This window comes from Salvia hispanica, chromosome 6 (genome assembly GCF_023119035.1).
Source record: "Salvia hispanica cultivar TCC Black 2014 chromosome 6, UniMelb_Shisp_WGS_1.0, whole genome shotgun sequence".
Classification (NCBI taxonomy): Eukaryota; Viridiplantae; Streptophyta; class Magnoliopsida; order Lamiales; family Lamiaceae; genus Salvia; species Salvia hispanica.
In genome coordinates, this window is record NC_062970.1 from 7,386,965 (window position 1) to 7,409,442 (window position 22,478).

The 22,478-nt window shown below is 36.4% G+C and overlaps 5 protein-coding genes and 1 long non-coding RNA gene across 8 annotated transcripts; 4 read left to right on the top strand and 2 right to left on the bottom strand.

Moving 5' to 3' along the window:
• The first annotated feature begins 394 nt into the window (after nt 1-394).
• Nucleotides 395-3,096, top strand: LOC125193252 (uncharacterized protein At4g15545-like). Of its 2 annotated transcripts, none has more exons than XM_048091020.1 (9): nt 395-800; nt 1,130-1,198; nt 1,575-1,628; nt 1,717-1,762; nt 1,839-1,922; nt 1,997-2,260; nt 2,408-2,450; nt 2,567-2,645; nt 2,867-3,096. In XM_048091020.1, the coding sequence occupies exons 1-9, from the start codon at nt 528-530 to the stop codon at nt 2,957-2,959; spliced, it is 1,005 nt and encodes a 334-aa protein (XP_047946977.1). In that variant the 5' UTR covers nt 395-527; the 3' UTR covers nt 2,960-3,096. The 2 variants fall into 2 exon arrangements, with proteins under 2 accessions (XP_047946977.1, XP_047946976.1); XM_048091019.1 differs by having other exon boundaries at nt 397-800; nt 1,836-1,922.
• A 653-nt stretch (nt 3,097-3,749) lies between these two features.
• On the bottom strand, nt 3,750-6,848 carry LOC125194590 (glutamate receptor 2.7-like). Its single transcript, XM_048092847.1, has 5 exons — nt 6,563-6,848; nt 5,185-6,482; nt 4,808-5,120; nt 4,318-4,727; nt 3,750-4,250 (listed from the first exon to the last, which is right to left on the bottom strand). The coding sequence occupies exons 1-5, from the start codon at nt 6,846-6,848 to the stop codon at nt 3,750-3,752; spliced, it is 2,808 nt and encodes a 935-aa protein (XP_047948804.1).
• A 1,217-nt stretch (nt 6,849-8,065) lies between these two features.
• LOC125191637 (receptor-like cytosolic serine/threonine-protein kinase RBK2) lies at nt 8,066-11,154 on the top strand. Its single transcript, XM_048089032.1, has 9 exons — nt 8,066-8,247; nt 8,545-8,654; nt 8,731-9,114; nt 9,218-9,469; nt 9,558-9,712; nt 9,886-9,965; nt 10,067-10,202; nt 10,278-10,427; nt 10,661-11,154. The coding sequence occupies exons 1-9, from the start codon at nt 8,210-8,212 to the stop codon at nt 10,847-10,849; spliced, it is 1,494 nt and encodes a 497-aa protein (XP_047944989.1). The 5' UTR covers nt 8,066-8,209; the 3' UTR covers nt 10,850-11,154.
• Nucleotides 11,155-11,776: 622 nt separating this feature from the next.
• Nucleotides 11,777-14,774, top strand: LOC125191638 (probable prolyl 4-hydroxylase 4). Of its 2 annotated transcripts, none has more exons than XM_048089033.1 (7): nt 11,777-11,978; nt 12,062-12,119; nt 12,190-12,294; nt 12,816-12,873; nt 13,483-13,658; nt 14,243-14,312; nt 14,407-14,774. In XM_048089033.1, exons 1-7 carry the CDS (start codon nt 11,857-11,859, stop codon nt 14,694-14,696), a joined length of 879 nt encoding a protein of 292 aa, XP_047944990.1. In that variant the 5' UTR covers nt 11,777-11,856; the 3' UTR covers nt 14,697-14,774. The 2 variants fall into 2 exon arrangements, with proteins under 2 accessions (XP_047944990.1, XP_047944991.1); XM_048089034.1 differs by having other exon boundaries at nt 13,495-13,658.
• Nucleotides 14,775-17,981: 3,207 nt separating this feature from the next.
• On the top strand, nt 17,982-19,518 carry LOC125197204 (histidine-containing phosphotransfer protein 1-like). The gene is made up of 7 exons (XM_048095916.1): nt 17,982-18,106; nt 18,137-18,248; nt 18,323-18,453; nt 18,541-18,609; nt 18,891-18,962; nt 19,033-19,105; nt 19,195-19,518. The coding sequence occupies exons 2-7, from the start codon at nt 18,192-18,194 to the stop codon at nt 19,249-19,251; spliced, it is 459 nt and encodes a 152-aa protein (XP_047951873.1). The 5' UTR covers nt 17,982-18,106; nt 18,137-18,191; the 3' UTR covers nt 19,252-19,518.
• Nucleotides 19,519-20,563: 1,045 nt separating this feature from the next.
• LOC125193430 lies at nt 20,564-21,826 on the bottom strand. The gene is made up of 2 exons (XR_007171579.1): nt 21,706-21,826; nt 20,564-21,158 (listed from the first exon to the last, which is right to left on the bottom strand). It is a non-coding gene; the product is annotated as an uncharacterized LOC125193430 (long non-coding RNA).
• Between the last annotated feature and the right edge of the window lie 652 nt (nt 21,827-22,478).

A 22,478-nucleotide genomic window follows, 5' to 3' on the forward strand; every position in this document is an offset into this window, starting at 1 on the left:
ACATCACATAATAGAATTAAAATCCTGATATATGGTAACATACCCTTTAATTATTCAAAGAATTGGCGATTACTCAGTACGTTTCCGTGTGATATCTCTACACTCTGCAACAAATTTTCTAACTTGTTTCCCGAACTTTTTATTTGATAAAGCTCATGTATTTGTTGAAAAAAATCTTATTTGCAAATATCATACTCCTATTTTTTTTTATGTTGTAAAATTTTAAAATTATGTTATAAATAGAACAAAAAGAAAATTATGTGATTACTGGTTGCAATGACTTAGAAAAATAGAAATAAAAATCTATGCACTTACCATGGAATACAAAGCGAAAGCTACCCTCAATACAATACTTATCACAATAACAGGTTTGTCATATTTACTCCCCAACTCTTTTGTTTTCTTATATCCCAAATCACATACCTGTGGCCTCCATATATCCATACGCACACTGTGAAACCCGAAAGGAAAATAAAAACGAAGGCGATGTGAAAAAAGAAAAGAAAAGAAAAGTAGTTACGGAAAACATGGTGGCGACAGAATCGTCGAGGTTGGAGCTTCCCGAGGAATTGGTAGAGGTTTTGCCCCTGGATCCATTCGAGCAGCTCGATGTCGCCCGCAAAATCACCTCTATTGCGCTCTCCACGCGACTCGACTCCCTCGAATCGGAGATGTCGGAGCTTCGGCAGCATCTCGCCGACCGCGACGACATCATCACCGGCATGGAGTCGCAGCTCCAGTCACTCGACGTCTCCTTCGCCCAAGTTTCCGATAAGCTGGCCGCTGCGCAGCGGGAGAAGGTTACGTGCTGTTATTCCTAACGTGTGATGTAGATTTTATTTTTAGAATAATTAATAGTTTAAAATTAGCTGACCTGGGATTGTGGAAATTGAGAATATATTTTAATAGTGGAGGTGGGGTGGTGGACAATTTTCTAAACAAGTGAAGTTAAAGATGTACCAAACGCACTTAATCTAATTATTTCAAGTATTAATAGTTGAAAACTGTTATAGATAGTACTAATATTGTTTTAATAGATAGTGTGACACTTAGAATGGAAGTAGCAAAATGGGATATCTGTGACGAGTGAGAGAATATATGTTTGATTTTGAGGTTTTGTTTATGGCAGGAAAGCTTGCTGAAGGAGAATACGCAGCTGAGCAACACTGTGAAGAAGCTGAACAGGGATGTAACCAAGGTATGGTTGGTTCAATTCTTGGCTGATCACTGCTGTTGTGTATAAGTTGCATTGTGTTCATGTTGCCGAGCTTGATACATTTTTGGAACAAAGGATCTCTTGAGTTAAACTGAACTGCATCTTGTTAATAGGAATATAAGATAACTATGTTGTTTTCGTGTTACCACACATGAACCAGAGTTTCATCGCGGACAATTATTCAGGGCAACGTATATAATTAATAGGATTCTCAATGTCGAATGTATGATGGGAAAGTTCAAGTTTTCTTGCAATCGCTCAACATGTGAACAAGTCTTTCACTTTTCAAATGAGTTTTAAATGCTGATGCCAACTTTGTGTACATATAGAATCTCTCTAACAGATTGAGCTTTTGCAGTTGGGAGCCTTCAGAAAGACGTTGATGCGGTCTCTTCAAGATGATGATGACACCGTAAGAGAATGACTTTCCGTTCTTGCAGCATTATTCCACGATATCTCCATATTCTGCATTAGATTCATTTCAGTTTCTTGTTTGATAGGCAAGTGGTCCTAAGGCTAATCTAACAAATCCGTCAAGCAATCCCGGTTTGAATTCTGATCCCTCTATGATGCTTATGCGGATATGAGAAGTTTTACAAGATCATAATGTTTCTTTCAGAAGATGATTCTGATTTACCACCTAACCGAAATCAAAGCCAATTGTCCGATGCTGGAACTCTGAATTCTGTTGATACTAATGCTGAAGGTATGCATGACCCTTCTTCCCGCCTACCGTTTCTTGCATTAGCTGTTCTGACAATTATTTTCTCATCATAAAAGTTGTGAGGCCGCACGCACCATATAGCTTCTTACTAGCATCACAGAATAGCACGCCTCGTCTCACACCTCCAGGTTCCCCTCCGAGCCTGTCTGCATCTGTATCTCCATCTAGGACGCCCCAACCATTGTCTCCGAGGAGACAGAGACACTCGATTGCTATTACATCAACAAGAGGCCTTTATAACGATAGATCATCTGTATTTTCTTCATTGCCTCCAAGCCAGTTCAGTTCAATGTCAAGCATGGAATCGCGATCACAACCAGGTTAGTAATCTTAACTCAATTTCTGGGTCAGATTAGAGTGCACACTCAATGTGACCGCAGTTACCTACGTTTATTGGATTGAACAAACTAAGAACTGTTATTAGGTGGAATTTGCCGCATTTAACTCCCCTGCCTTTCATATATCAGGGAAAACGCGCGTTGATGGAAAAGAATTCTTTCGCCAAGTCAGGTACGAAACTACATCGCCACAAAACCCAAACCAAAACCACTTATACATATTTGCATGAAGAAGTTGACCATAAATTAACAAATGTGCCTCGTCTAAAATCTCCCTTACCTCCTCAGGTCTCGCCTATCCTACGAGCAGTTCAGCGCATTTCTTGCAAATGTGAAGGAACTTAACTCCCACAAGCAAACAAAAGAGGTATGTTATGCCATTAGCTCTATGAATCTATGATATAATTCTAAGTTGTAGTATAAGGGAAGTTGGTCATTTGTTTATGTGTGATAAACGGCTGTCATATCAAGTGTGCAAGAAGTTGGAAGTACGATATTTGGCACCGTGTCTTCTGTTTCGATACAAGTATAGTTACTCATGAAGAGACTATGTTGACGACTAATTTTATTTAATGATGGTTGTGTTAGGAAACCTTAGGGAAGGCGGATGAGATCTTCGGCCCCGATAATAAGGACCTCTACGCCATCTTTGAGGGGCTAATCACTCGTAATGTGCAGTGAATAGAACAAGCTTTTAACTTCGTGTAGAACCATCAAGCTCTTAGCTTTTACTATATAACATTGGCTGGGTGAAAATTTGCTGACGGCTGACGGCTCTGACCAATTCTTGTAAATACATGATTTCTTATTTCCACGAAGTTAGCCAAATTATAATTTTCTCAACAAAAAAGAAAAACATTTCTCATGAGTAATACATGATGGATTACAATGGCCTTTATTCCCCATTAATCCTAAAAAACAAGTTACATTTTTCAGTAGTATTTTTTTTCTATGTATTCTTTTTTCCAATTTTAGGGTTGTTACATATTTAAGTATTTAGCTGAGTATAATTTTTACTATTATTTTGTATACAACTATTATTATTATTATAATTATTATTGTTATTATTTTTTATAAATGCATAACTAATTAAGACAATCTTTATAAAAATTTTAAATTCTGAATTATAATATCAATAAATAGCTATAGTTATAATAGTACTATGTTATTATGATGTTATAAACAAAGAAAATCTCAATCTAATTATTTAAATAATCTATTATAATATAAATATAATAATATAATTATCAGCAAAATATTTTTAATTATTTGATTTTTATTATTATTAATTACTTAAAAACTTTTAATTATTATATTTTTAGTTTAGTATTTAAATTAAATGTAAAATTCAAATTTTGATAATTTTCCAAACATGGAAAGTTAAAATTATTAGAAATTATATTTGCTTGATTTATTTTGTGTGCCAACTTTATTTTCACATTAAACTAGCAAGCCCACCCACAGTCATGAATTAGTCTCTTGGAGGTTGGATAACAGAGATTTCTACTCTTGAGAATCCTTCATCTTGTGAAACCATTCCTTCATGATCTTTTTCACATGGAATGCTCCTGGTTGGACTCAATGCTGCTGAAACATCTCCAACTCCATGATCAGAAATCCGGTTTTCCTTTAGTGACAATGATTCATCTTTCTCCCACGTAAAAATTGTAGCAAGTTTGAGTAGCTTTTCCTTGATTGAAGCAGTAGATTCTAATAGACACCGATTTTCATACAAGAAATTAGATAAGAATATTGCCAGAGCTAGCGTTGACGACATCCCAGCAATGACGAAGAGCCCCCTGAAACTGTCTGGACTGAGCCTATGCGATGTGCTCAGAGCTCCATTGCCAATGGGGCAATCCTTCTCATCTCCTAGCCATTTCTTTGTGATCCTCACCAAATCCTTATCCTCTTTCAGCCTCAAGATCTCTTGTGAAACGTCAAAAACCAGCGGCGAACCCTTTGGAAATGCCTGCAGATTTTGTATGAGATGATGAATCAATCTTGAATGAATGGTGCATGGAAGAAATGGGACTTACGAAAGCAAAGCCAGAAGTCGGATATATTGGATCGATCATGGTATACTTGTCGCAGTGCTTGGAAAGGAGAACCCTAACGTAAGGGAGTTCATCAATAATCACGCCTACTCCTCCATTCCTGCTGCCTTTGGAGAGAGCTTCGTGGAACTGATCCATGGTGTTGTAGCTTTTCAGGCTCGCGGATTCAAGAATGTCGTTGTTTGTCAAGAATTCTCTAACAAAGGAGCCCATTCGGTATCCAACAAACTCTCTATTCTTTATCAGATCATTCAGATGCTTGGTCTTGGGCTGCAGTCGATCTACAGTAAGCATGGATGTCAAGTTTGCTGTGTAACTTGACGTCAAAACCAGCACCACGAACACCCACACGATCACCACAAATCTTGTCAAGTTGCTCCTTACTTTCTCCTCTGTCATGATTTATATGAACAAGTAGCCAGTTGAGCTCAGCTTCATAAACAAGAAGAGAATGAGATGTATCAAGACTTACTGTGTGCAAAAACAAGCGTTGAGAATGAGAACCAGAATATCATTCCAACTTGCTGCTTAGGTGGGCCCCGGAATGCTTTATTTACGCGATGCTCAAGAACCCAAACGACAAAACCAGTGTAGACAAAGAAGGCGCCAATGGTTAGCCAGAGGCCATATGTTAGAGGCTTCATAAATATCCAAGCACTCCTCCTCCCTTTTGGATTGATCGGGACAACAATGACAACTCCCGATTCTGAGTAAGGGAATGTGAAATCTACGTGCTTCGATCTATTAGCTGTCACCGTTACATCTCCCACCAATGCATCAAGTTCCTGTTGACAAACACATGAGTACTATATAGAAGTAGTAGTATAACAAAGTGGCTCATGCAGTTACCTCTTCGTCTAATTTCAATATGATATCATCATAACCCCTACCTCCTGTATTGATCAAGATATATTCGACTGGGACATGATACGGAATGTTTTGCCATACCTTCTCAAAAATATCAATGAAAAAACCAGTTGGTTTAAAAACACCTGTTTCTTCATTCTTTTTATTGAAACCCCTCATTGATGGAACTCCAACCCTCAACCTTTTCCCACTCCCAGAAACTTCCCATCCTTTTGGCACTTCACTTTCTTTTCCTGGCCATACAATGGGGTCAAGTTCCTTATCGATCGAGCAATTATCGTCTGCATTAATCTCCCGTACGATTCCGCATTGTTCACTCCAGAATCCAACTTGGATTTCTTTCCTGCGATTCACATTAACTATCTCGAATGCATACGCCTGCAGTTGGCCGTTACTTATGTTAAAATCGCCACTCACCCCTTTGGACACGTGCTGTCTCATCCAACCAATGAGTGATGGTCCAGCCAATGATGTTCCTATTGCTCCCAAATCTGTCAAATTTTCTCTATGATCAACCGATCTATTGAACCGCAGGGATGTCACACCAGCTCGTTCGATTGCCTCTGCCAAAAGTGTGATGCTGTCATAATAAAACAAACCAACAACATTGAGTTCTGTTCCATCCAACTCTGGATTCTCCAATCGAAACCTCCTTTTCCATCTCTTTTCAAACTCAACAAACTTAACGGATTTTGGAACGTAAGCCTTCACACCTACTACTCCTTGCATCGCCTCCATTGTCTCTGGCATAAAATCCAAAAGACTTGTTAGCACGTCCGCTATTAACCAAACATACCCCTTGTCCATCATCCCTGCTTCTTTCGCCACCTTAAAGAAACGGGATGCAAGGTCTGGCAGCATGTGAACCACGAATACCCTTGGCCTTATCTTCGCCAACTTAAAGAGCTCCTCTCGAATTAGATCCTCTGTCGCATCAGCGGAAATAACAGCCTGGTGTGAGACCAAAGCATTGCTCTCTAGCATATCAACAGTAATATAAGGCACTAATCCGCTTCCATAGTTGGTATCCTCGTACACAAAAACGACCTTCCTCCAACCAAATTTCTTCACAATTGCTGCAATTGCTTTAACTTGAGAAGAGGCACACCATGCTGATCTTATCAAGTATGATGAGCCTTTAGTCGATAAGTACGGGCTCGATGCTGGAGATATAATTGGAACTTTCACCTTGTCACCAATATCTATCACAAAGTCTGCTTGAACGGATTTTTGTGGCCCGATTATCGCCATCACTTCAGCGTTCTTTAACAGTTCTATAGCTACAAATTGAATCCAAATCAGAATTGTAGATACATTAGTAAAGACTTGAATTTAATGAAGTGTAACTATTAAACTATACCTGCAGAAGCTGCAGTAATAACATCATTCTCCGAGTCTCTGAAATGAGGCTCGATCATGGTGTTGTAATCGCGGTTGGAGTAGAAATCTTCGATTGCCATAGCAATGCAAGTTCTGCATATCTTTCCAAGAGCAGTGTCAAGATCAAGAATCACTCCTACATTAGCCTTTGCAGCAGTTGCATTGAAACCGGTCAAAGGGTCAACACAAAAGCACATAACCAAAAACATATGAAAGCAAAACAAGTATGGATTCTGCATTGCAAAAACAACACTGAGACCATTCATGGAAGTTAAGTATATATGTAAACAAAGCTGATTATGGAAAGGGTGCTCATGAAAGTGCTGCAGCGAACGCTTATATATACACAAACGACGCGTATTACTGAGTTTAAGATAAAAATATTAAAAGATATACTTCATTCGTCCACCATTAAATATCTTATTTTTCCTTTTTTATGCTAATAAATGTATCATTCACCTTATTATTTTTTTGACAAATGAACCTCACTTTAATTTACATTTTACCACAAAACAAATATATATAAATGTAAAAATTACATTTCACTAACTTTTTTTTAGCTCATTTTCGTTTACAAAGTCAAAAAATATTTATTGCCCTTTGCTATAAGACATTTATTATACATAAAATGTTGACTTGCATTCTACAATACAAACAACTTTTATCAGGTTTTGGTGCAGCGGATTACATATGTAATCTCGTGCACCATTTCCAGCTAGATGAAGGAGATGGCATAGATGATCCGTTCCGATACTTTGCGGACCCAGTCAAGCAAAGGTGGTGTGCATACTTAAATCCATACTACTTCCTACGTTCCATAGGAGTGAAGACATTTCTTTTCGGCACAGAGATTAAGAAAAAAAGTGTGTAATGTATTAAATAAAAAGATAAAAATTATGGAAGGAGGAAAAAATAGAGAGAAGAAAGTAAAAGAGGGAAAAATAAGTGAGAAGAAATGTGTTACTTTTATTAGAAAAGGAAATAACTTCACACTATGGAGCGTGCTAAAATGGTGAAAAATGACTCTACTACTATAAAATGGAGGGAGTAGAATTTATGGCTACAGTTTCTCTTATTATTGCATTTGAGCACATTATATAATCTTTGAAAATAACAAACCCATAATTTGACATGTGTTTGGTTTTTGAATCACATTGAAATTCCTCAAAAAAAAAATTCATTTTGTGAAAGATTAAACCGATTCCTCTCAATATTAAATAAATATTTTGCTTTTACTTTTGATGTTGAATTGTATGTTGCACTTTAATCTTTTTCAATTTCTTTATCTTCTTCGACTGTAATGTTCCATGTTGTATACATGACGCACCAGTTTCACATAATATGGAAATAAAATAAATAAAAAATGTGGAACTCTATACGTTGATATTTGAAGTTTATCACGTTAAAAAAAATGTAAACAAATTAGTGATACTTAACATAGGAAAACCGTATATTTAGCATGGATTGAGGAGAATTCATGTAAACCACAATTTTACATTTCTCATTTTCCCTCTCATTCTTAGCATCTTGTATTGTGCGTGTGTGTGTTTCTGTATCTGAATTGAAATTTGCAGACGTGAATAATCTTGGTTCCTGAAGCACCTCCTATTGCTGTCGCTAAGGAACCATGGAAATTGACGCTCAACATCCGTCTTCCCCTCCAAGGTTATCTCATTCATATAATTTCACTTCATTAAATTATTTCCAAACTATTAGCTGCATTTTGCCCCGTTTTGGATTCCATTTGTTAAAATGTTGTTCCATGCAATGCCAGTTTTGGCACAACTATCAATTTGTACGAATCTCAAAAAAAGGATTTGGGGAAATTCATAGAATCATCAATAATATGTAAACAGTAAACATGGCCTGGATTTATGAATTGTATCGATTGTTCAGTTTGCATAATTTTGGAGTAGGATTTTGGATTGTTGTGTAATTTTGTTGGGAATTGTTGAATTACAGGGAAAATGAGAATGCATGCGAGGTTGCTGATGAAAGTACCGATGGGCAGTTCATTGTAGTTGGACATAAGTTGCTCTATTCCACTTCCTCCATCGCACTCTCTGGTGAAGGTAGATGTCTCTACATGTTTCAACTGTTTTCAGATGATCACGATCCCGACTCTCTGAGATTTGAATTATGCCTTAGAGTTGAGAGGTTTAGACATGGATGCGGATGCGTTGGAAGGGTGCTCGTCCAGTGGAGATGATCAAGAAGAAGTGAGTGTCATCAAAACACTCGTGTCTGAGGAAGAAGCAGCTAAGGCAGCTGCCAAATCCGACTCCCAATGGAAAGGGTTCATCCGCAAGCTCAAAAAGGGCCCCAGTGTGCATTTTCAGACCTTTCATCCTTCCATACCCCACATTCTTTCAATAAAGAAGCTTTCTTCGAGAAAAAGAGCATCCCGGAGCACTCATAGTTTGCCAGAACTCAGTACCCAGCTAGATGGAGACTTGTATTATTGCTTCGAAACCTCTTGGAAATGCTTCACTCTCACAGACCTCAAAGAAGCAACAAACAATTTTAGCCCAGGTGATTCATACTCTTGTCTGTTGCGAATCAGAATCTTCAGGATGTTGAGGTTAAGATCAAGACTAACAAAAATTTTCACGTTCTTGTCCTTGTTCTGTCTTAGGAAACTTAATTGGAGAAGGCGGCTATTCTGAAGTTTACAAGGGACACTTGAATGATGGACAACTAATAGCAGTTAAGAGGTTGATTAGGGGATCACAAGAGGAGATGACAGCGGATTACTTAGCAGAGCTTGGCATTTTAGTTCATGTCAACCATCCAAACATTTCAAGAGTTATCGGGTATGGAGTTGAAGGAGGGATGCACCTTGTTCTTCCATTATCCGTTAATGGGAGCCTGTCATCTATGCTAAAAGGTTTGTCTTTCTTTTGTCGCTTTCAAACACTTAAGATTCTAAACTTTTTTTCTTCCTGTTTTTTGTTGTTTGTTCATATGCTGCTCAGGTGCAAAGGAGAATTTGCCGTGGAATGTCAGATATAATATTTCCTTAGGCATTGCTTCTGGTCTTTGTTATCTTCATGAGGGGTGCCAACGGAGAATTATCCACAGAGATATCAAGTCTGCCAACATTTTGCTAACTGAAGATCTTCAACCTCAGGTAGAGTTCAGAAAGTGCTAAAATTTTTGTTGAGTTCTGATGGATGGTTCACCTAGTTCTGTTATATGAATAAGTAGAGCAGTTTATTCTGATTTATGCCACAGGACCTGTAAGTCGCAACCTACATCAGATCACACATTTGAATTTACATGAAGTAACGTTCATCTGTGCAGATTTCGGATTTTGGGTTAGCAAAATGGCTTCCTGATCAGTGGACTCACCTTGATGTATCAAATGTCGAGGGCACATTTGGGTATGACAATGGAAACTTACTACTATTAGAATGAAAAATGGTGAAGTCCCTAAGTTCCACTCAACTTTCATTCTTAACATGATTGAATCATTCAATGGCAGCTATCTCCCTCCTGAGTTTTTCCTGCATGGTACAGTTGATGAGAAAACTGATGTTTATGCATATGGCGTGCTATTGCTGGAGCTCATTAGTGGTCGCCCAGCCATAGACGACAACAATAAAAGTGTTGTGATGTGGGTAAGTTGGTCGATACAGCTACACTCGTCTGCTGTAGCAACTCTGACTAATCCTTGAAAACAAATAACTTTGTAGGCCAAACCTTTGCTAGTTAACAACGGCATCGAAGAACTAGCTGATCCATCTCTAGATCGCGATTACTATTGGGAGCAGTTGAATCGAATGGTTATGGTTGCCTCAATATGCATTCATCAAAATTCGACGGATAGGCCTCAAATGAGCCAGGTATTTACTAACACCCCCCAGTGATTATTACATTCAATAATCAATTGTTGTAGCACTTGCAAAAGAGTTAGATTCCATTTTTACGAGTCCTTAATATTCAAAAACTATGAACACCATTCATATACAAATCTTCTTTCCATTTTACTGACCTCAATCTTTGTTTGAAGGCTTTGTATTAGCATGTCACACTGCATATATAAGAGTAAAAACATGATAATTCTTCTATTCACCAGGTTGTGAGGATGTTGAAAGGCGATGAAGGCATATTGCCGAACAAGAAAAGGTTCCAAAAAAGGCCTGCACTGAAGAGGGAATGCCCGTTGGAGAGGATTACGGAAGAAGAAAGCAACTCAGGTAAACCTTCGAGCCATAAAGCCCACCAAAGCGAGCCATGTTTGGAAGGAGTTGAGGAAAACTTGTAAACAACTGTGTAGTGACGAGAGCTGGCAATGTATAGTTCTCCTCCCCAGTTGCTCGACATACGCTTTTCATGGGGCGTAGTATGCTCGTGTTGTTGGTTATGAGGAAGTAGGTGGTGGCTGATAGTTCAAACTGAGAGTCGTGACAGTGAAACAGCTTGTGCATATGTAGTGTTCCATTGAATTATCAGCATTTGCATGTAATGAAAACATACCTAGCTAGGTAATTTTTTTTACTTTTATGTTTTAATTCTTGTGTTTAATTGTTGATGCATGCCAAATTGACATATGAGTATACTATTTCCACATGCTGCAACGGCGTCGTCAGAAGCAACTATGGCATTGGTGATGGAGGTAGCAAGAGAACAAATTAGACTATAGATACATGCAATGATTGTTGGTAGACTTAACATTGTGTTGAAAGAACAAGAACCAGTAGTGTCGAGAAAGCATTACTCACAATCTGACAACATCGTATAACCACTATTAATTATGCTATTCCTCAGTGATTGACTATTTTTTATATATATCTAAAATTAAAGTTATACTACTATAGTTTGTGGTATACCATGTATATAACGATGTCAATATCTACTGAAAATGATATATACCGTGAATAGATATATTTATGTAACGATATAACAGAATTGCGGTGTACCACAGTGAAATCTAATATGACGTAAAATTCTGGTATATCAAAAATACGATAAGGTTTACGATATGATAATTTTGGTAAGATATATCGTACCAAGACCCACCCGTGAGAGTAGTAATTTATTTATTGAGAAAATTATAAGTATTATTGACTAATAAAGTTGATCAATTGAATGTTGTTTTAGATTATTATTATAAATTGAGTGATTTTTAATATAATATGACAGTTAATGTTTTTTTGGCGCATATATATTTCCCGTCAACTCCAACGGAAACTAAATGATCTACCAAATCCGAAATCTCACTAAACGCTCAGATTCAAACATCCGAATCAAAAATTTCCGGGGAATATCGGTATGTATAGATTTTGTTATAAGTCCGTGTTTGTGGTGCTGTTAATCGCATCAATAGCGCGGAAATCTCGGTGCAATTCGATAGTCAATCCATCCAAAGTCAGAACTATCTCATGGAAACCTAGGTACTTATCGTTATGTTTGTAACATTCCGCCACCAGCTCCTCTTCTACCTTTTTCTGTGTGATTGATTTGCGTCCCGATTCAGAGCTTTTGTGTACGAAGGCTTTCTTACGGATGATGAATGCAATCATTTAATTTCTCTGGTGAGTTTGTGTATTCATTATTGTGATTCTCTTTTAAGGCGATTGCATTTGATTTGTGTGATTAAATTAGGCGAAATCGGAGCTGAAGAGGTCACAGGTGGTAGACAATGAGTCCGGGAAAAGTAAGCTGAGCGAGGTTCGGACTAGCTCTGGAATGTTTATTGATAAAGCCAAGGTATGGATTTTATGTTTGTTGACTGAATCCGAGTTTCAATGGTTGCAACTGTTTAATTATTTTGATTTAGATGGAACCTCTGCTAAAGATAGTGATGAAAACGTTTATGGATGCTTATGATAATTAGATCAGGTTAGATGCGATGCATCTCACCTTTTTGTCAATGATTTAGTGATTCCACTTAATATCTAACTTTAACTGATATACTGGTTTAGATGACGATCTTGTCTCATTTTGGGAGCCTTATTTAAATCTCATTTTACTGTGTTCCAAGTGTTTATGCATTTGAAAGGATTCATATAGTTATTGTAAAACTATAGGCACCGTGTTAGAAGCAACCAAATGTTTCTGAGTGTATTAACTGTAGGCACCGTGTTAGAAATATAAGGTGCTAAGAAAAGTAGGTTTTGTAAAACTTATTGTGCTGAAGCAACCAAATCATGATCAGATTGCTTGCCTTCTTTGAGAAATTTCTGAGTTCCACGATCTTAATTCTTTTCCCTGGCATGTGTTGCTACTGGGATCCTATTGTTGCTGGCATAGAAGACAAGATTGCAACGTGGACATTTTTACCAAAAGGTAACATTTTTTTCGAGGATGTGCAATAGAGTCATCACCACTGTCACCAGTTGATCATAACTCCTAGTTTGTTGATGATGTTTAGTACTATCTGTCTGAATCTATTTTGTTTTTGACTCTTATTTATGACATTGCAGTTCTTTTATACCTTTGTTCCATTGCAATTTTGAATGGTGTTTTTGTTAAATCTTGCAATTGTAGTCATATTCAAATTAATTGAATTATACCTTAATAGGAAATCAGGAACTTGGATTGATAGAACACATTATTAATACAGCCATATATACTTCATAGCCATAAATCTTATGATACTAAATTTTAACTAGTTTACCTTTCTCGTGTTGCTCTATATTTATCCATTATCTGCTTTCACTTTGTTCCTATTGTTCCTATCTTATCTAATCTACTGAGTAAATCCTTGAGTTTTTCTGTAATCTCTGTCATTATTTACTTTTAAATGGAAGCCTCTAGGTTTTATTTGAGGTCTTGTAGATTTATTATTTATTTTGGCATTCTTAAAGTTATGAGCTATGTGGTGGGCATTGAGAACTATGATTTGACTTACTACTGCTGCTGCTTGCAAGGCCTGATCTTTCATTTTTTCCATAGAAAATGGAGAAGACATACAAGTATTGCGTTATGAACCTGGACAGAAATATGATCCTCACTATGACTACTTTGCGGATAAGGAAAATATAGCTCGTGGTGGACACCGGATAGCAACTGTGCTTATGTATCTCTCTGATGTTGAAAAAGGTGGTGAAACTGTCTTCCCCTCCGCCGAGGTTAGTCATATCTCCACTTTCTGTTGTTCAAAATAATTGGTTTTCACAAACTCATGGCTGCTCAATCTTCAATTACTATATCATATGCTATAACCATGTACAATTGAACTCTTTGCTAGTTTTCTTTAACCATTATAGGACAGGAATTGTTCATAATAATAGGATATGATGGTTATGGATCAGAGAACTGTGAAGGATTGTTGCTGAAAAAAGCTGAGGGGTCCCTTTTTTTAGAAGAGCTTATTAGTTCTAGTTACTATATGAAGGCGTTTGGAGGCGTTACAAGATGTTAAAACTAGGTCGTCGAAATGATAACTTTTACTAATATTTATCAAGAGCCAAATGATTATGTTTTGATGATTAAGCTCCTAAAGGGACTTGAATTTTAGGAGTAAATACCAAACTCTGTTTAGGAGCTTAAAAATCTTAAAAAGCTGAGTGAAACTCAGCCAAACACTGTTAATAATATAATGCCATGTGGCAATCTGTTTTTCTACACTGAAGGTTCTCGTTTCTCACGAAATTGTGTCTTTCCTGATCACTATCCTTCCCTATTCATCCAAGTCCTTGATGCACTCACGCAGGAATCACCTCGTCGTAGGTCTGTTTCAACAGAGAAAGAGTTGTCCGAGTGTGGAAGACAAGGTCCTGCAGGTGAGACAATAAGTGAAGTCGTAATTGATTTAGTTAACGTTCTAGCTACGTGAGCACCAGTTTGAGCTCTTTGTTCATCTCCCTACATTTCCAGTGAAGCCACGCAAAGGGGATGCACTCCTGTTCTATAGTCTCTATCCAGATGCAACTCCAGATACCGCGAGTCTGCATGCTGGCTGCCCCGTGGATGAAGGCGAGAAGTGGTCTGCAACAAAGTGGATTCATGTCGATTCCTTTGATAAAGTCGTGGGCGGGCACTGCTCCGACTCAGATGCGAACTGCGAAAGATGGGCTTCCCTTGGAGAATGCAACAAGAATCCAGAATACATGATCGGCTCCTCGGATCTCCCAGGTTACTGTCGGAAGAGTTGCAAAGCATGTTAATTGTTTGACCTCCGTCTCACTAAAAATATAAACATGGATGAATTCTTGGTTCATACACATTTCTGTATCTTGAAAATGCCATTCCCTTGTACTATATTATTCTGGCTTGCTGTTGTTCACAAATTTTTGTAGCCTTAGTAAAAGAATGTCTCTTTGATCAATGTTAGGTGATATTCGGTTTCCTTAATAAAATAGTACCAAGATATAATATAGAATTGAATTGTGAGATTATTTTAGTTGGAGGGAGTAATTAATTATCATTATCCATCTAGGATTGAGTTGTGTGATTCAATCTCATGAACCAAACACACTACATATTTAATCATGAGATACAATCTTGTGAACCGAAAAGCCTCTTAATCTCTTATTATATACATAATCTGGGATAATTAAAGCCGTGATTATTAAGTTTTAGTCTATAAATTCATATTTATAATCTCCCGCCATTTTTGGCGCAAGATTAGTTAATAATGTGGATGATCCAAACAAAACACAAATTAAAGACAAACGCGAGAAATTACTTTTTAGCAAAACTTATAACCATTTGGATGTAATGTCATATTCATTTTAAAGTTCGTTAATCCCAGAGTTAGATTTATTAAAATCCATAATTAAGGTTTAATAATCACAATTAAAGACGAATGCATGGCATGTAGTACAAGACAAGAATGCCACCCCTTCCATTCGCCGTTCACCATTAGAGTATCCCCATCCGTGCTCTTAAATAAGAGCACAGAGATGGACCCGGACCCACTTTTACTCCTTGTCCTTAAGCAAGAGCACAACACCCACATCAATGCTCTTCCGCAAGGACAAGCTCAAGGATCTCACCATTCTATTATTCAATTTAAATACTTCAATTACTAAAAACATTTCTACAATATAAAAATACATTAAAATATAAAAATTACATAATTAAATCCTAAAAATAAAAATTACATAATTAAAAATCCTAAAAAATAAAAATACATAATTAAAATCCTAGAAAATAAAAAAATACATAATTAAAATCCTACAAATTAAAAATTACACATAATTAAAGACTAAAAAATATCCCCGTGGAAAACTAGTCATCTATCCCCAATGTTCTTCGGAGACCCCGTATAATTGGGAAAATTGAAAAATAAATTAAAAGTATGTAGAAAACGGATATAATTTATTGGGAAGTGGAAAAATATTTTTTTATTTAAAAACGATTTTTTTAATTAATTTTGATTTTTTTTAAAAAAAAGTAAAAAACAAAATCTATGTCGTTGGCCGATCGCAGCCAGCCACGTAAGCCTGCCCAGCGGCAAGGACGTGCTCTTATTTAAGAGCACCGCCCTACCGCTAGCAAGGACGGACAACGTGCATTGGTGAGCAGCGGCGTCCTTACCAGCGGCAAGGACGGACAACCTTACCGATGTGGATGCTCTTAGTTAGCTCAATTTGCCATATTTTGCTTGTCCTAGAATAATTGTCTTATTTACTTTTTACTATCATCTCCGATTCTCATTAGTTTTACCATTTTGCAATTTCGTCCGATTCCCATTAATTGTCCTTTTAATTTTTATTCCCTCCGTCCCCAAATAATATGCACTTTGGATTCAACACGAGTTTTAATGGAAAATTTATAAAGTAGGAGAGAGGTACAAAGAAAATTAATTAAAGTATTGTTAATGGAGAACGGGGATCTCACTTAATTAAAGAGAAAAGAGTTTCCAAAATTAGAAAGTGCATATTCATGTGGGACGGACTAAAAAGGAAATAGTGCATATTCTTGTGGGACGGAGGGAGTATTATATACTTTCTCCATCACACTCAAGATGTCTCATTTTCTTTTTTAGTTTGTCTCACTCAAAATGTTCACTTTTTATATTTAGAAATAAATCACTCTCTCATTAAAATATCCAACTACTTTTCTCTCTTTATTTATTCAACCTAACAGCTCCTCCTAAAATCCCACGTCATATAAAGCATTAGTTTTATATTGGATTGTGAGTGTAAAAAACTAGTGGAATGTGGGGTCCGCATACTAATAGTAGAATAATTGTAAATGGTTCTATTAATCGTGGACAATCCAAAATGACAAAAGGGTTGTTTAGATGGTGGGTAGAGGAATTATTATTTATTAAACATAACCGCCCTTGGATTTGGGCCGTCCCTCCCCCTTAGTGGGCCACTGCTGATTGAACACTCCCCACAATACTGTCAGACTGGGATGTTGGGTCCTTGGGGTTGGGATTTTACCCTTTTTGCAAGAATTTTTAAATTTCTACTCATCTCTATAGCAATTTTCACCCACTTCTCATTAAATATCGAAATGAGAAGTAAAAGTTGTCCACGGGGGCAACGCAGTTGGTTTCGGAGGGACAGAGTTGCAAGAATGAGCAAATTCTCACAATTACCGTGTAGTTGCGACACCTCTTAACTGCGTATCATAATTGAATGATTGAACACCTCTCACAATCCTGTCAAATTAAAATGTGAAGATACTTTGGATTGGGGTCTCAACCTTTATGCAATAATAAATTTAAGGATATTTTTGCAATAATAAATTAAAGGAGAGAGTAGAGAGAGTTGTTGAACAACCGCGGACATAAGGAAAAAAAAACGACAGCAGCTACTGTAGGATCTGATTCTCTGGTCCATGTTGTCGACTTAGGTGTCGAGAACTGGCAAAGGGACCAAATGGTACAATTATTGGTTTTCTTACATGTGCGGTTAATTCATCTAGATCAACCGTACAATCTTTGTCCTATGCAAATAATTCATTATATTTACACATTTTATAAACGTAAATCCAATTGTTTTCTAACTGGGGCCTCCAACAAACCTAAAATTTTCGTAGGCATCTATTTTTCAACTAACATCAAGGCTCCAGCATCATATCTGTATTCTCTGAAAAAGGATTCTGCAATCTTGTGATTGCTACTATTAAAATGTACTCCATTTATGTGTATATTTTAAATAAACCTATTGAGTACAAACCCATCCCACATCTCTTTTCGCTGTCACTATATACGAACCATACTAATGAAACTCTATTAGAAGAAATTCTATGTTCAATATCATTAGCAAGAATCCTTGTGTTTCCAAAAAAAATTATTCATGTAAAAAATTCAATCTTTTATGATTTGTGATGAATATATTATGATAATGAAGAGCAGAGAGCTGTACATCAGCTGACAAGTACAGATTCTCCCCCCTCCAAATTTAATATTCGCAAAAATATATGATGAGTATAATTGTAGGTGAGAACATGTAGAATTTTGCACTAATAAAATATAATAATGATGAAAAAAAAAGAATAGTTGGATAGAACATGGGGGTCATATTTGGAGGCTCAATTGTGATGCCATAGTAGCAAACTATATGTTGCTGATAGTCCAAAACTGTACTGCTAGCTATCACCATTTATATCTCTTCTAACTGTTCTTAAATGTCAAACCAAACCTGCCTTATTGTAGTAAAAATTAGTAGTACTATTTCTCTAGATCTTCATTTTTTGATCAAATGGAGGTTCAGTTGCAAAGGAGCTATATTGAATCTATTGAAGCCTTGTTTCGTGAGGTAACAACACAACACAACGTGGGGAAACTGCTGTCATAACTTGTTTTGATGTTTTTGTATTTGTTTGGTTGAAGGGAGTCTTGGATGCTCAGTTTGAACAGCTGCTGATGCTTCGGGATGAGAGCAATCCGGATATTGTGATGGAAGTGGTGACCCTTTTCTCTGAAGATTGTCAACGAATTCTCAATCAACTCTCCCAGACCTTGTCATTATTCCCTCTCTATCTCCCTCTATTATGATGTGTGTGTGTGTTTTACAGTTATAATAGTTGTTGGTTGCTGCATATGTGCAGGAATGAGCAGAGTGTGGACTTTAAGAAGGTTGATGCTAGTGTGCACCAACTGAAAGGTAGCACCTCAAGGTAATAACATGCTATCTGTGTTTGTTTGTGTGTGTATTTTGTAATCAAAGAAAAAAGCAAATTGTGTGATTTTGGAATTCTAATATAACTTTGATTTTTATGGTGAATGTACTACAACACTGGATTTCTTGATCTCAATTCCAAACATGGTTTGTTTGTACATTGTAGTATGATGTAATAAAACTATCAAGATAAAAATCAAAGGGACACTTGTATACTATAGTAGATAACATTGAGTAAGTCTTAACAACTGAATACCTGTTTACTCTTTTCTTTTACAGTATTGGGGCTGCGAGACTGAAAAATGCTTGTATTGCCTTCCTCAGCTTCTGTGACGCCCAAAATGTTGAAGGGTTTGTACGGCTTCTGGATCTTCGTCTTGAAACGTGATTGATGTCTAAATGTAGCATTTTTTTCCTGCAGGTGCCTTAGATGCTCGCAGCAAATCGAGCACGAGTACTTGCTACTGAAGAACAACCTGGAAGCTCTACTGAGGGTGCGTAAAGAACCTATTTTCAAGCATTGAATCTCATTCATTTGGTTGACTTTTAGTAGTTGTGCGATAATTTGTGTGCTCGATTTCAGTTAGAGCAGCAGATTGTGGCAGCTGGTGGAGTGGTTCCCGTGTTGAACGAATTCTAATGAGGCGAATGGGGCAGCTGTGTTGGTAGTGAGTTTTTTTGGTGGTACCAGTTTGCCGAGTTTAAGGTTACTTTGAGGTTTCTACTTGTGAAAACTGGTTGTTTTTTCTAAGTTTGGATACTCCTCTGTTAATAATGCATTATCTGGTCTTCAAAAAATGTTGTTGAATCTCTTACTATCCAATCACTCAAGTCTTTAACATTTGAAACCATGAAATATTATATCATACTCAGTTATCATCATAGAATGCAATAAACAATTTCATCATAGTAATCAACTCTTGACATTTCTGTAAGAAGATGACTGCTTTTTTGATGCTAGACCTCAATGAATTTTCTGTCTATGTTTGTTTACATTACTCTAAAAAACCCTCTAAGCGGGATCCATATTTACATTAAAGCTGATTGTAGGTGAAAATAATGTCAAAAGCATTTACTAGAGCTGTTAATGAACATTTATTGCAATGTTAAACATGGCCTCTATTGAGGCCATATCTCAGAGTCCGTTTGGTACACGGAATTGGAATTGGAATTGAATTGAAATTGGAATTCTATGGAATTGAATTGGAAGGAATTGAATTCTAATTCAATACCAAATCCTATGTTTGGTATAATTAAAGAATTGATATGGAATTGTATTATAATTCTAAATCCTTTGTTTGGTAACTCGAAACAAAGGATTTGGAATTGAATTAGAATTCAATTTAAAATTTTATTTTTTTTAAATTAATTATTTTTAATAATCATCACATTTCTACTTTTTTTTCTCATGCTTCAAAATTCAATTTTTTTTTATTAACATATCATAAAACTAGTACTGTTATCATAATTAAAATAATTAATTAACGATAATTAATTTATATTATCAACATACAATATACTCCGAGTTACATATATGTAGTGTGTGTGCTTATAGAATTTAAATACAAGATCAGCATTATACATAGAAAACTATGATCATGTTAATTATATACTCCCTCCGTCCACAAGCAATAGATCTATTGTTGTTCGGCACAGGTTTTAATGTATAATTGGTAAAGTAAGAGACATGAGGAGAAAAAGTAGATAAAGTAAGAGAGATGAGGAAAAAAAGTAGGTAAAGTAAGAGAGATAGGGAGAAAAATTGAGTAAAGTAAGAGAGAGGAAGAAAATGTGGGAAAAGTATGAGAGATAAACTTTCCATTTTTAGAAAGTGATCTATTTTTTGTGGACGTTCCAAAATGGCAAAAGTGATCTATTTTTTGTGGACGGAGGGAGTATATTATAACTAATAACATAATTATCAAAAATACATTTGCATCTAAAGAACATAATAAAAAAATATTTTTAATCACTTATTTGAATAAGTAAATGCAAACACACTGAATCAAATTACAAAAGATTAAGCTGCACATTTTTGTTGCAATGTGTAAATAAAATACTCCATAAACGCCTATGTCCCATAGGAACAGATCCAGCGGATTAGGAACAACAAATGGGTTCATTATTTCACCAAAATTCCCCCTTCTGAAGCACGAAAGTCTCGCTGCCCTCTCGATGAAACCAGAATCAGCTGGAAAGTTAGACAGCATACCAGAAACAGGCGGCATGAACGTACCCCCTCACAGCATTGCACTTGGGTTCCAACCCAAATCAGCCCTCACGGAATCAAGGTTACTAGAAGTGCTAACATCATTATGCACATTCGCTTACCCAAAATTTTGTCCATTAATCGAATGGTCCAATGAGGGTTGAAGGGTCGAAGGATCACTGATTAGATCACCCATCTAAACCTCCCAGTGGAGAAGCCTCTTGATCTCCCTGCACTTATCCAACGAAGTGCAGATCACCAAGATATCTCCACCACCTCACTCTCTGAGACCACCAAATCCCGGAACCCTTGAATCTTGGCCTCCCAAGCTCTCCTTCCTAAACGAGGCAATGGCACGAATAACATAGACAAACGAGGCAAAAGTTCCTCATACCCAGAACTAAAAGCTACTCCATAATTGCATGATTAAAAAAAAAAAAATAGGAAATAAAAGAGTAGCTCTCATAAATTGCCTTATGTTTTGTTTCTTTCCCACTTTAATTAAATGCAATAATTACATAAAAATCACGTCAACGACACCAACTATCTATTCTCAGCTTGAAATGTGATTGAATTCCAATCATCTAATGCAGTTTAAGAAATAGTTCTCAAAGCATGAACCTTTATGCTCAATTATAGCTTATAAACTGTATTTTGCACAAAAATAAGGTGAAAAATGTGAAATGCATCGAATGTGTTTACAACAAAACGATCAATTTTTTATCAGCAAAAATATGGAACAACTTAAATGTTAATACTGCAATCGTTAACGACCATCACAGTTCGCATACAATCAATAATTACAGCATTGAAAAAAAAGACATCGATTTACAGAGTGAAAGATGAAATTTAAATGGAAAAATGCGAAGAACTTTGGATTGTTACCTGATTATCAATCGATCATAAGAGATGAAACTGGGGTGCATCGCAGTTGCAGAGAGAGAAAGCGGCTAGGGCGTAAAGAAGAGGGAGAGAGAAAGCGGCTAGGGCAGAGGGAAAGGAGAAATGATCCAATTTTCTTCTTTTTTATACGACCCGTTTTTATTATTGACCCGTAAAGATCCGCGCGCGTTTTTTAAAAGTTGACCCGTTTTTTCATGGAATTGAATTAAAATTTGACCGTTTTTAGAATTTGAATTCAATTCCAAATCTACATATTTTTGTATTGTCAAACAACGGAATTGGAATTGGAGCTTCCAATTCCAACTTCACATCCCCAATTTCGTGGTATCAAACGGAGCCTCATTTCATTTCTGTGGAGAACTTCATATGCTTATCTGCTCTCCACATTCTTGTGAAGTGAATCTATAAAGGTTACAAATTCCTATTGTGAAAGTTTTGAATGGTGATGATAATGGATCATTCTTCCCAATTCTTTGAGGAGTAAATCATTCTTATTGCTTTTACCAAACAAAAATAAAGGTTAATGATCCTTTTTCTATGTCCATATTGTGTGTGTGAATCCACAATTATGTTGTTAAATTTTAGTTTTCATGGATCCTTAAGTTTTTTCATGAAAAGATAAAATTTTAGTATTTTTTTTTCTTCTAATTTTTATTGCAAGTGTACATTTATGCATATTTATTTTTTGCACATTTGATGTGCTAATTATAGGAGAAAATAGTGGGAAAAGAAAATCAAGAAAGCTGTAGATCAAC

Bases quoted from the DNA above. Each gene is read 5' to 3' on its own strand.
- LOC125193252 (XM_048091019.1), top strand. From the start codon at position 528: ATGGTGGCGACAGAATCGTCGAGGTTGGAGCTTCCCGAGGAATTGGTA. The intron at 1,763-1,835 runs GTTTGAATTCTG...TGTTTCTTTCAG, and splicing joins AAATCCGTCAAGCAATCCCG to AAGATGATTCTGATTTACCA. The intron at 2,451-2,566 runs GTACGAAACTAC...TTACCTCCTCAG, and splicing joins GAATTCTTTCGCCAAGTCAG to GTCTCGCCTATCCTACGAGC.
- LOC125194590 (XM_048092847.1), bottom strand. From the start codon at position 6,848: ATGAATGGTCTCAGTGTTGTTTTTGCAATGCAGAATCCATACTTGTTT. The intron at 6,483-6,562 runs GTATAGTTTAAT...TTCAATTTGTAG, and splicing joins TATTACTGCAGCTTCTGCAG to CTATAGAACTGTTAAAGAAC. The intron at 4,728-4,807 runs GTAAGTCTTGAT...AAATCATGACAG, and splicing joins AACGCTTGTTTTTGCACACA to AGGAGAAAGTAAGGAGCAAC.
- LOC125191637 (XM_048089032.1), top strand. From the start codon at position 8,210: ATGGAAATTGACGCTCAACATCCGTCTTCCCCTCCAAG. The intron at 8,655-8,730 runs GTAGATGTCTCT...ATTATGCCTTAG, and splicing joins CATCGCACTCTCTGGTGAAG to AGTTGAGAGGTTTAGACATG. The intron at 9,713-9,885 runs GTAGAGTTCAGA...TCATCTGTGCAG, and splicing joins CTGAAGATCTTCAACCTCAG to ATTTCGGATTTTGGGTTAGC.
- LOC125191638 (XM_048089033.1), top strand. From the start codon at position 11,857: ATGTATAGATTTTGTTATAAGTCCGTGTTTGTGGTGCTGTTAATCGCA. The intron at 11,979-12,061 runs GTACTTATCGTT...GTCCCGATTCAG, and splicing joins ACTATCTCATGGAAACCTAG to AGCTTTTGTGTACGAAGGCT. The intron at 12,874-13,482 runs GTAACATTTTTT...TTTTTTCCATAG, and splicing joins GTGGACATTTTTACCAAAAG to AAAATGGAGAAGACATACAA.
- LOC125197204 (XM_048095916.1), top strand. From the start codon at position 18,192: ATGGAGGTTCAGTTGCAAAGGAGCTATATTGAATCTATTGAAGCCTTG. The intron at 18,249-18,322 runs GTAACAACACAA...GTTTGGTTGAAG, and splicing joins TTGAAGCCTTGTTTCGTGAG to GGAGTCTTGGATGCTCAGTT. The intron at 18,963-19,032 runs GTTTGTACGGCT...TTTTTCCTGCAG, and splicing joins GACGCCCAAAATGTTGAAGG to GTGCCTTAGATGCTCGCAGC.